General features: G+C 43.4%; 1 protein-coding gene across 1 annotated transcript in view; it reads right to left on the reverse strand.

Annotated features, from left to right (window-relative positions):
• Positions 1–10,652: 10,652 nt before the first annotated feature.
• The window catches only part of LOC126412629 (uncharacterized), a 32,670-nt gene continuing 30,212 nt past the window's right edge, over positions 10,653–13,110 (reverse strand). Inside the window, exon 2 of the mRNA XM_050082340.1 lies at positions 10,653–11,264. Coding sequence (XP_049938297.1) covers positions 10,653–11,264 — 612 coding nt within the window. The remainder of the gene's footprint in view (positions 11,265–13,110) is intronic.

Genomic DNA, 13,110 nt, shown 5'->3' on the forward strand with positions numbered 1-13,110 from the left:
ATCTGGCAGTAAACCCAAAGAGATTCTGGTCATACATAAAGCACACCAGTGGCAAAATGCAATTAATACCTTCATTGCGCGATAACAACGTTGAAGTCACTGATGACAGTGCCACTATAGCAGAGTTATTAAACACGGTTTTCCGAAACTCCCTCACCAAAGAAGACGAAGTAAATACTCCTGAATTCCAATCAAAACCAACTGCCAAGATGAGAAACATAGAAGTAGATATCCTCGGTGTAACAAAGCAGCTTAAATCACTTAATAAAGGCAAGACTTCTGGTCCAGATTGTATACCAGTCAGGTTCCTCTCAGAGTATGCTGATAACAATAGCTCCATATTTAGAAATTATATACAACCGCTTGCTCAAGTCATACCAATACCCAAAAAGGGAAGTAGGGGTAATCCGTTGAATTACAGGCCCGTATCACTAACGTCGATTTGTTGTAGGGTTTTGGAACACATACTGTGTTCGAACATTGTGAAGTACCTCGAAGAAAACGATTTATTGACACATACTCAGCACGGATTCAGAAAATATCGTTCTTGTGAAACACAACTAGCTCTTTATACTCATGAAGTAATGAGTGCTATCGACAGAGGATGTCAAATTGATTCCATATTTTTGGATTTCCAGCAGGCTTTCGACACTGTTCCTCACAAGCGTCTTCTAACCAAACTGCGTGCCTATGGAATATCTCCTCAGTTGTGCGACTGGATTTGTGATTTCCTGTCAGAAAGGTCACAGTTCGTTGTAATAGAAGAAAAGTCATCGAGTAAAACATAAGTAATATCCGGCGTTCCCCAAGGAAGTGTTATAAGGCCCTCTATTGTTCCTGATCTATATGAAAGACATAGGAGACAATGTGAGTAGTCCTCTTAGATTTTTGCAGATGATGCTGTCATTTACCGTCTTGTTAAGTCATCAGATGACCAAAACGAATTGCAAAATGATTTAGTTAAGATATCTGTATGGTGCGAAAAGCGGCAATTGACCATGAATAAAGAAAAGTGTGAAGTTATTCGCATGAGAACTAAAAGAAATCCGCTAAATTTCGATTACGCGATAAGGCACACAAACATGAAGACTGTGAATTCAACTAAATATTTAGGGATTACAATTATAAATAACCTAAATTGGAATGATCACATCGATAATGTTGTGGGTAGAGCAAACCGAAGACTGCGATTCATTGGCAGAACACGTAGAAGGAGCAACAGATCTACTAAAGACTGCTTACACCACGCTTTTCCGCCATTTTCTGGAGTATTGCTGTGCAGTTTGGGATCCGCGTCAGGTGGTACTAACGGGTGACATCGAAAAAGTTCAGAGAAGGGCAGCTCGTTTTGTATTATCGCGAAATAGGGGAGATAGTGTCACAGACATTATACGTGAACTGCAGTGGCAATCATTTAAAAAGGCGTTTTTCGTTGCAACGTGACCTTCTCATGAAATTTCAAACACCAGTTTTCTCCTCCAATTGTGAAAACATTCTGTTGGCACCCACCAACACAGGGAGAAATGATCATCACGATGAAATAAGAGAAATCAGAGCTCGCACAGAAAAATTTTGGTTTTTCCCGCGCGTCGTTCGAGAGTGGAACGGTAGAGAGACAGCTTGAAGGTGGTTCTTTGAACCCTCTGCCAGGCGCTTTATTGTGAATAGCAGAGTAATCACGTAGCTGTAGATGTAGACACTGTCTTCACCAAGATTTGACCTGGAAACAGTATTTCTAAGGAGAGTAGCATTTAAATGTTAAGACTTCACTATATCGTCGACAGGTTACACTGTATCTGATACTCCCTTCTCATTATAAACGCGTTGTGCTTTGGGTAAATCTGAAAGCTACTTTTTACAGTGCTTGGAATGTCTATTAATTAGCACTTTCTATTAATTTATCCAGCACGTATTTGACACCTAATGACAAGTTGTCCGTTATAAATCCAGCAAAGCCAATTTAGTAATATGCCATTCAGAACAGAGATTAAAATTACCTGCTTAATAAGAAAAAAGCATAGCTAAATACCCAGGGACATTACTTACAAGAAAATTAAAATAAGTAGTTCACCAAGCCAATCAACAACATTTCAGGTATATCAGTCGTATTACGGTTTTGTTGTTAATTTTTTTGCGCCAGCTGGGAAGAGAATGTTCGGCATATCTTTAAAATTTAATTTCTTTCGCAACTGTCGATACGTAGTCAGTGATGTATGTTTTGAAGAACCTTGTCGTAATACTGCATTCTTTTAAAATCCTTTACAAGATAATGAGTAAAACAAAACAGCAGAAAGAATTGCCACACAGCTTTAACTGGCGGATCAACACTATGCTAGTTGATGAGTAGATATGGAATGCCTACAGGTGTTTGAAGCAATGCTGTTAAACACTACCTGTAGTATTAATATCGAATTTAACTTCGGTGGTGACAGACAGCGCGATCATTAGTCGTTGCGACAATAGAATTCCTAGAGAGAGAGAGAGAGAGAGAGAGAGAGAGAGAGAGAGAGATTTTTAGGGGGGGGGGGAGGGAGATATAAAGGTGTTCCGAAATTATTCTGGAACTCTGGCCTACTGTCCAACAGCTTAGTGCACTTCGGCTTTTTACAGTGTTTTAAACTGATATGAGAGAAGTCATGGGATACCTCCTGTTGGCCGGAGTAGTGCAAGAACTCGACGTGGCATGGACTCGGCAAGGCATTGCAGGAACACTGAGCCATGCTGCTCTACAGCCGTCCATAATTGCGAAAGTGTTGCCCCTGCAAGAATTTGTTCACGAAAAGTCTCTCGATTATGGCCCATAAATGTTCGATGGAATTCATGTCGGGCGATCTGGGTGGCCAGATCATTCGCTCGAATTCTTCAGAATGTTCTTCGAACCAATCGCGAACAATTGTGGTCCGATGTTATAGCGCAATGTCATCCATTAAAGTTCCATCGTTGTTTGGGAACACAATGTTTATGAATGGCTGCAAGTGGTCTCCAAGTAGTCGAACGTAACAGTCTCCAGCCAATGACCGGTTCAAAAGAATCAGAAGACCCAATCCACATAAAAGTAGCCCACACTGTAATGAAGCCACCAACAGCTTGCACAGTGCCTTGTTGACAGTTTGGATCCATGGTTTCGTGGGGTCTACGCCACACTAACTCTACCATCAGCTCTTGCCAAGTGAAATCGGGATTCATCTGACCAGCCATGGTTTTCTAGTAGTCTAGGGTCCAAACGATATGACTACGAGCCCAGGAGATGCGCAGCAGGCAATGTCGTGGTGTTAGCAAAGGCAATCGCGTCGGTCGTCTGCTGCCGTAGCCCACTAATGCCATATTTTGCCGCACGTTCGCCGTACGTCCCGCATTTTCTGTGGTTATTTCACACAGTGTTGCTGTTCTGTCAGCACTGACAACTCTAGGCAAACGCCGCTGCTCTTGGTCGTCAAATGAAGGACGTCGGCCAGTGCGTTGCCCCTGGTAAGAGGCAATGCCTGAAATCTGGTACTCTCAGCACACTCTTGACACTGTGTATCTCAAAATACTGAATTTCCTAACGATTCCCGAAATGGAATGTCACATGCGTCTAGCTCTCATTACCATTCCGCGTTCAAAGTCTGTTAAGTCCCGACGTGCGACCATAATCGCGCCAGAAGTCTTCTCACATTACTGACCTGAGTACAAATGACAGCTCCGCCAGTGCTCTGCCTTTTATACCTTATGTACGCGATACTGTCGCCACCTGTATATGTACATATCGCTATCCCATGACTTTTGTCCCCTCAGTGTATCAATGCGAATGTCGCTCAAGACGAACAATACTTGCAACTTGAAACGAATCTATCTCAGCTATTTAGGTCAGTTTGCTTATAGTACGGTCATGATTTTCTTTTAAGCTTGGTTTTTAAGATTTGACAATATTTGCCATCGCCGATTTGGTTATAACAAAACACTTAACAAATGGATCTAGGTACCTGAAAATGGCCGAAATTATGCAGTAGAACACTTGAGGGGTATAGAATCGTTAACAAAAAGCTATTGCAGGAAAATTGGGTATAGATTGCTTTCCATGTGAAATCCAAGTGGAGGGTCTTCTTTGGGATGGAGGTTCTGTTATTTCACAGCAATTCGTGGGCGACATTGTAGCGAGATAATACTGATATTTCCCAGAAATGAATACTGTTGGAGTCACCATAAAAGGCAAGCGTGTTCAGTTATGAAACACCACTCGAATGCAGCACGAAACCAATAGCAAGCAAGCAACTTGCCAGTAATTGTATCACCTGTTGGCTTTTGTCTCTGGATCTTCGGCCGACGTTTGTTTAGTAATTTTTCTGAATGGCATTGTCAAAGAATCAATCTGCATTGTCGGTGAGGGACTGGAGTCGAGCCAGCGACCGGAGATTACTGACACATACCTGTCGCACCAGCGTCTGACGGCCTTCCCCTGGTCATTACGGCTGTGGTTCTCAGGTATGAACATTCATAAACATGACAACCGTTATAATAAAAATAAAGAAAGTCTTAAGGGAAAACGGATCTTGGAATCCCATGCTGCAACGAACGACCGTTGTAGTTAACCACAGCCGTAATGACCGGGTCAGACGCTGGTCGCGAGCTCTACTCCAGTCCGCCACCATCAGCGGAGGTTAAATCTCTGACAAGCCTGCCACAGTGCTGGCGAAACGTCAGAAAAAAAACAGTACGCAAACGTCGCCCCAAGTTCCCGAGACGAAAACCGGCAGGCAATACGTCAATAGGTGGCCATAAATCTTCAACAATATTCATCATCATCATCTTGGACAGTTTCCAGTCACTGGCTGCGTCTGTCGGGAACACAAGCCTCTCCATCTTCAACACTATTGCTGCAGTAAATATGTCTCTCCACCTGACGAAACTTATTTGTATTACAAAACTCTCTCTATAATTAGATGCTGCACGTTAGAAATATTTCGATACAATACTGTGATGCTAAAATTTCGCATTTGTGGAATTAATTTCAGGTATGAACGACTTAACTTCAGACTATTAACAACAGTTTGCGTTTCATAAATGTACACAGTATTTTCGCTTTACATTTATGAGTCGTGTAACCACAGAGACTAATGAAATTTTTGTTGTGCTGACGTAATCATTACTACATACTATGTATTAGAGAACAATGAGGTCACTTACCTGCTTCTATCTACAAACCTTGCGGAGGGAACTGTTATTATCATGTTGCCGAAGCTCGTCTTGTGACTGTATCTCAGGCCCCTTGACACCTTTCTCGTTCCTATGACCTTATCTTGTATACTACATAACCGTCCACGACGTTATTGTTAAGGTGTTACTTTCTCACCTAGGGCTCTAAGGGAGAAAGGGTTATTGACGTTTAAAATCTTGTCGACGAGGATGTCATTAGGGACGGAAAATGACATGCATGGAGGTTTCGATGCGATAGTAACCAAATACACCAGACAGGGACGTATTGAGCTTTTCAGATTTAAAGATGAAAAGACAAAGGGAAGTTAAAGAGTTTAACCTCCATCAAGATTAAGTTTGTTGAGGTGGAGCACTGTGTTGGTGGGACAAAGATGGACAATAATATTGGCTTTAGCTTATTTAAGAGAACCGTCCCGAAATTCGCCTGAAGTCAAAAGTGAAACTACTTAAAACGTGAATTTAGACCCCTCTGCTCCTAATAACTAGGCCGGTGCCGCGCTTTGTTCTCTTCAGGATCGAAGAGCTACGGCAGAACTCTACGACCAGTTTTAGGATGTTTTCTGAAAACTTGGGAAGAGCATTGTATTCAGCACATGAATTCTCAGAATATAAGATACGTGAGCACGGATATATGATCCACGCATTAACAGATGTGGGTGACTACGTATGGTCAGCGGCCTACAAGAAACACCGTAGTGAAAATAGGTAACCGAACGATCAGGGCAGATGAGGTGGTGGTATCCGTAAAACCACGTAGGTGTTCAATAACACCTAGTAAAAAGTAAATTCGTCCACAACCCGAGGGTTGACTGAAGATAACATTGCTTCATTGTGTGTGGTCCCACTGGATGTAAAACTTGATATTTTCTTACCTTTAGCCGACTGGAAAACCAGCTTAACTGATCAGTTACAGAAGGATCCAGAGTTTGACAGGGAACTCGAAGCAAGATGTAATTAGAAAATTCACGAGGCTATCAAGCCACAACTAGACTATAAAAACTGCCAAAATACGATTCGGACTGTGGATAGTCACGCCCACAATTTGAAACAGCGTACAGCGTGACTGGACTCGTCTCAAAAGCCATCTTTCTCCATCTACCCTGAAAACTGTGGCACCAACTAGATATAACAGTTAGCATGTCTTACCATATGAGGTATGACCTATATTTTGTTTTAACTTGGAAAACTGGAAATTTGTGGTAAGGTCTTATGGGACCAAACTGCTGAGGTCATCGGTCTCTAAGCTTACACACTACTTAATCTAACTTACGCTACGGACGACACACACACCCATTGCCCGAGGAAGACTCGAACCTCTGACTAGGGAAGCCGCGCGGACCGTGACAAGATGCCCCAGACCACTCGGCTACCCCGCGCGGCATGTTTTAATTTCAATTCAACATTTTCTTTAGTCTCAGTTGTTCAAAATGGTTCAAATGGCTCTGAGCACTATGGGACTTAACATCTGTGGTCATCAGTCCCCTAGAACTTAAACCTAACTAACCTAAGGACATCACACACATCCATGCCCGAGGCAGGATTCGAACCTGCGACCGTAGCAGTCGCGCGGTTCCGGACTGAGCGCCTAGAACCGCTAGACCACCGCGGCCGGCAGTCTCAGTTGTAAGAGACAAATTAGCGAAGATACACTATGTGATCAAAAGTATCCGGACACCCCCAAAAGCCGGCCGCTGTGGTCGAGCGATTCTAGACGCCTCAGTCCGGAGCCACGCGGCTGCTACGGTCGCAGGTTCGAATCCTGCCTCGGGTATGGACGTGTGTGATGTCCTTAGGTTAGTTAGGTTTAAGTAGTTCTAAGTCTAGGGGACTGATGACCTCAGTCCCATAGTGCTTAGAGCCATTTGAACAATTTTAAACACCCACAAAAACATACGTTTTTCATATTAGGTGCATTGTGCTGCTGTCTATTGCCAGGTACTCCACATCAGCGACCTCAGTAGTCATTAGACATCGTGAGAGACCAGAATGGGGCGCTCTGCGGAACTCACGGACTTCGAACGTGGTCAGGTGGTTGGATATCACTTGTGTCATACGTCTGTACGCGAGATTTCCACACTCCTAAACATCCACTGGTCCACTTTTTCCGATGTGATACTGAAGTGGGAACGTGAACGGAAACGTACAGCACAAAAGCGCACAGGCCGACCTCGTCTGTTGACTGACAGAGACCACCGACAGTTGAAGAGGGTCGTAATATGTAATAGGCAGACATCTATCCAGACCATCAAACAGGAATTCCAAATTGCATCAGGATCCACTACAAGTACTATGACAGTTAGGCGGGAGGTGAGAAAACTTGGATTTCATGGTCGAGCGGCTGTTCATATGCCACACATCACGCCGGTAAATGCTAGACGACGCCTCACTTAATGCAAGGAGCGTGAACATTGGACGATTGAACAGTGGAAAAACGTTGTGTGGAGTGACGAATCACCGTACACAATGTGGCGATCCTATGGCAGGGTGTGGGTATGGCGAATGCCCAGTGAACATCATCTGCCAGCGTGTGTAGTGCCAACAATAAAATTCGGAGGCGCTGGTGTTATGGTGTGGTCGTGTTTTTCATGAAGGGGGCTTGCACCCCTTGTTGTTTTGCGTGGCACTATCACAGCACAGGCCTACATTGATGTTTTAAGCACCTTATTGCTTCCCACTGTTGAAGAGCAATTCGTGCATGGTGATTGCATCTTTCAACACTATTGACCACCTGTTCATAATGCACGGCCTGTGGCGGAGTGGTTACACGACAGTAACATCCCTGTAATGGACTGGCATGCACGGAGTCCTGACCTGAATCCTACAGTACAGCTTTGGGATGTTTTGAAGCGCTAACTTTGTGAAAGGCCTCAGCGACCGACATCGATACTTCTCAGTGCTGCACTCCATAAAGAATGGGCTGCCATTGCCCAACAAACCTTCCAGCACCTTCCAGCCTGCGAGGGTGGAAGCTGTCATGAAGGCTAAGGGTGGGCCAACCCCATATTGAATCCCAGCGTTACCGATGGAAGGCGCCACGAACTTTTAAGTCATTTTCAGCCTTATGCCCGGATACTTTGGATCACATAGTGTCTGCCAAAATATAGCGTTTAACGTATTTACTTGAGTAAATAATTTGTTCTTACCTTATTATAAAGTTCACTATCAGTTACAACTATTACAATAGAATATGGCTGTCTTAACAACGATGAGAAAAGAGAGGATGTACTCAAAGTGTTGCTGCATGAATCATCCTCTAGCTGTAACTCCTCATTTCTGCTATTTTTATCTCCTGCGATTGTTTTGAGTAAGGAGATTATCTATTACCCATAGGGAAAAAACACCAAAGAAGCCAGTGCATAACTCGTTGCTCCTGTCTTTATGTTTCCCATTTCGCTGGCTACAGCGTTGCTCGCTGTAAGACAGAGTACACGTGGAACTCGGGATGGCATCACTACAACTTTGTGAAAGAAGATGCCGCACCGAGGAGATTCAAGTAGCTGCGACATATTTCACTCAGCATCCAGTGAAGCTCGTTCACAAACAGATGTTTGTAAGGAAAATGGCAAACGAAAAATCGTTATATTTTGTAGTGCTTTTATTACACATTTTTCGGTTGTTTTATTTACACGCTTTGAACCCAGTCATTTATAGATAGTACATTTACAAAGTAATATGTTCAGTCAATTACGCACAGAAATAATACACTGAGATCTGTGTAATTGCTAAGAATGACAGTCGTTTGACGATGATAGCAACACTGAGCACACAACTTCCTGAAAACCATAGTGAAGAAAGTACTTGATCAGATTTTCAAGGACAGAATCTCTCATATACGTATTCGTAAAAATATCTGCTCAAAAGTGCAAAATATTCCGAAGTAGGAAGTAGTATAACAAAAGACATTTCGTAGGAAGTCCAACAAAATTACATATATGTTCTCCATGAACTGCTGCACGCAAATGACTATTGTATCGTGACATAATTTAAGTGTGAAGTTTGAGAAAGGTTGGTCTGCTGGCTAAATTACTCAGTTACTCATGTTATACTACTACGATTCTGAGGATCAGGCGTAAAAATATATATATATATATATATATATATATATATCATACACACATTCTTCAAGCTTATTCTCTTTCGCAAACCTGTCAGCGGTTGCGATATTCGGTATGTACACCTTCAACATTACTTAACTGAAAATATGATATTACTAAAAGGACATGGACTAAACGCATAACAGCGTTTAAACTTCTGAACGAAAATGATGTTCTTGAATATGAAATTCTTGTTAGCGGCAGAAGAAAGCAGAGCATTTGGGTTACATATCGCTATAAAAACAATATGTCACGAAGAGAGTTTAAACATGGATACAGGGGGAATGCATGTTACAAGGAGTCCAGCCGTCCACCAAAAATATGAGAAACAAGAAGACTTAAACACAAAATTTATCGCAGAATTTTCCATCTTCAGGAAGAATAAGAGGTGAAATGAAAAAGAGTCGAAAGTTCAATTTACCACAGGAGAGAAAAAATTGACATTTTCACATATGAAGCATTCATTTTCTTGTCGTAGTTTTAATTCTTTAAACGTGTTGTACGACATTTTACAACGTGATGGAAAATAATTTTTCTCTAAATGTAAAGAAAATTCCTAGTGCATGATGAGACGGCCAAGAATGTCAAAGCGTTAAATGAGACAATCGCAAGCCCGTCTAACGCGATGAGAGATGCGTAGGCTTGGAGAAATTACGATTTATGAGTACTAGCACATAACAAAACACAAAGCGCAAACAAGTGAATAAATACTTGTTCAATATGTTATAAGAACAGAGATAACTAACATGGAGCATGTGACAAGAAGTTTAGGTCTGTCACATGGATCAGTCTAGCAAAAGTTCAGAGTCGTGCAAGCGTTTCGATCAAGCTAGAAATGGTTATCTTGGGGGTAAAGCTACACAGCTTTCCGCATAGATGAGAGGATGAAATGACATATTTCTTGCACTCGAGAAACGTGAATCCTCGAGAAGATATGGACTGGTACTCGATTCTTCATGTCAAAGGATCTGCACGTGAAAGGCCTATGTATGTCCAAATTATGTTCCACGTACTTCATATTACCAGACCTTTCACTTTCTAATTACTTTATTTTCCGAAATATGAAGAAATATTTAGATTCATGGAATAAGCGATAATATGTAATAATAAACCAGGTGGAAAATGTGTTCGTTTGTGAAATGGCGAAAGTAAGCAGAAAATAAAGCGTGTAAGATTGTCAACTTGCAGGTTTTCATCACACTTTTACAATTTTCATCTCCCGATGAACGTGGGAACTTTTCAACTCCTCTCGTATTTCACCTAAAATTGACACAATGGAAATAAAGTGTAACGGGACCTAGCGAGGGTACACAGTTTGGCAGGAGTGCCGCGCACCACTGAGAACGGCAGCGGCTGAGGCGCGGTTCAGGCGCGCGGACTCTGGTGCGGGGGCTGAGAGGCGGCGGTGGGCGACGCGTGCGCCTGCGCGCCGGCCGGCGCCTGTTGCGGAGGCGGCGGTGGGCACATCATGGCGGCGGCGGCGGCCGCGGCGGCGGCGGCCTGCTGGGGCTGCGGCGTGGGCGGCGCCCAGGCGGGCGGGAAGCCGGCAGGGGTGGCGCACTCGTAGTACGCCGGCTGGAAGTGTGGCGCGCCCGCCTCGCTGTACTTGCCCATATCCGCCTCGAACAGCACGTTGTTGATGGCGTGCTGCACGATGGCGCGCGTGCGGTGGTCGAGCGCGCGCAGCTTGTTGGCCACGTGCTCGCCGTAGACGGCGCAATCGTCCCGCGCCAATGCACCCGCCGTCACCGCCGCCTTGAGCAGGCCGCACGCGTCCGCCAGCCGCGTCTCCTCCGACCAGCCGCGCTTGCGCTTCAGCGCCGGCTTCTTGTCGCCGTCCGCCGAGAACCGCTCCAGCACAGCGCTGTCGCCCGCCACTGGGCTATCCTCGCTGTACTCCATCTTCAGAACGTCCGTCGGGATGTCCGGTTCCTCGTCCGTAATAAAGTCCTCTCCCTCGTAGTCACCGTCGTCATCCTGGCAGAAGAATAATATCGAAGAATAACACCAAACAGCAGCACTATTTATTTACTACATGATACGGCCAGCTATTACAATTATTAAATAAAAAAGTTACATAACATTTCATTAAATACTGTACAAAGCAAAAAAATAACAAGAAAGCCTACAATGAGCAGAACAGACGTTAAATAGCAAACGACCACAGTCACTTTTTCATGACAGACTAAACGTCACTGTTGATGTAGAAATGTCAGAATCGTAAAGGCAAAATACACCGAAGTGACATGTTCGCATGTTATTCAGCCTGTATATAGAGCAAACAATAAAAGAAACCACAGATAAATTTGGAAAAGGGAATAAACGTGCTCGGAGAAGAAATAAAAAATCAAGATTTCCTGATGACATAGTAATTCTATCAGCGACGGTAAGAGTTCAGAAAATCTGTTGAACGCAATGGGCAGTGTTTTGAAAAGATGCCATAAAACGACCATTAAGAAAACTAAAACAGGGATAATCGTACGTAGACGAATTAAAACAGCCGATATTGGTGCAGTTTGATTAGTATATGAGCCTTTAAGGGTGCTATATTAGATCTGCTATTTGGCCATCAAAATAACTGACGTAGATGCGAAAATATCGATGTCAGTTGAAGTTGTTTTCTTTGAGAGCTAAAGGACGATCCTGAGAACTGTTCCAAACCTGTCACCCAGCGGCTGGTACGTACGGTTACCAGCGAAGAAGCAACGACTGTTTTGAGAATCACAACCGGTGTGCACGCTCTCCACGCCGTTATGACGTGCCCCTGTTTGCCATAGACAGGCATAAATGACTTGGCGTACCGATGCAGAAACTTTTTGCACCAGCGTGGTGAGAATATTAATTATGTTGGGTATTACTTCCACACAACGGGGTACTATTCTATCTGACTATGGATAACATTTTGTCACAAGAGTTAATTACTTCTTGAATCACATTCTTAAAATACCTGGTAAACGAAGCCATATGAGACCCTGGTTTACAGAGAGATTTCTATGTGCACTAATATGTCGTATCTACTAGTACGAAAGAAAAGAAACTAAGTTAATGCTCCACCGGCGACAAGGTGCAACACTACGACATTTGGACAAATAGCAGTCCTCTAATCGTCTGAAATGATATAGGGTGATAATCAAAACCAAACTCGCGATAGTCAAACGTGGACTTCAACCCCGTTTCTCCCGAAGACGTTTCCAGTGACTTAACCGCTACGCCATCTGAGCTTAAGTGAGTGCTAAGTCTAGAGGATGAGCTATGAATACAGTATTCATCCCCCTTACTAGAAGTTTCGGAGTTCATTCTAGACCCCACAGCAATCCTTTGCGAATAGATACACTTTTATTGTTATGAGGCTAGTTACTCTCGTGCAATCTTGTAGGAACATACTAGACACAGCGTCTCTATTTCAATCTAACCAGCCAATATCGTTGTTTAATTGTTCAAGCTGCCTCTCTTTTCGTCTCGGAGCTGAGCAGATGCAATTTCCACACCTTCCATCTGGGAGATTGGAGGAGAGCTTACTGCGGATCTGTACGGGATTTGGCGAGCGGAGAGGACTCATTAGTTTATTAGAATGGTAACGGATACAGTAGTAGTGGAAATAATACAAAGGCGGGGTTCACGGAGGTAACAGTACAATGTCTGAACCATAAATGTATCGAATTTACTATGGAAGTAGTACAGGCATATAAGACATAAACAGCCATAGCGGAATTACATAGTTTCTTTCATAACATGAATAACAAAAAACCAGGCGTTTGCATTTCCTGGATGGAAACGGGTATAAGTGCACTCTCCTGTTGTGTTACTGCATTGTTAGTATGTT

Source organism: Schistocerca serialis, chromosome 1 (genome assembly GCF_023864345.2).
Source record: "Schistocerca serialis cubense isolate TAMUIC-IGC-003099 chromosome 1, iqSchSeri2.2, whole genome shotgun sequence".
Taxonomy (NCBI): domain Eukaryota; kingdom Metazoa; phylum Arthropoda; class Insecta; order Orthoptera; family Acrididae; genus Schistocerca; species Schistocerca serialis.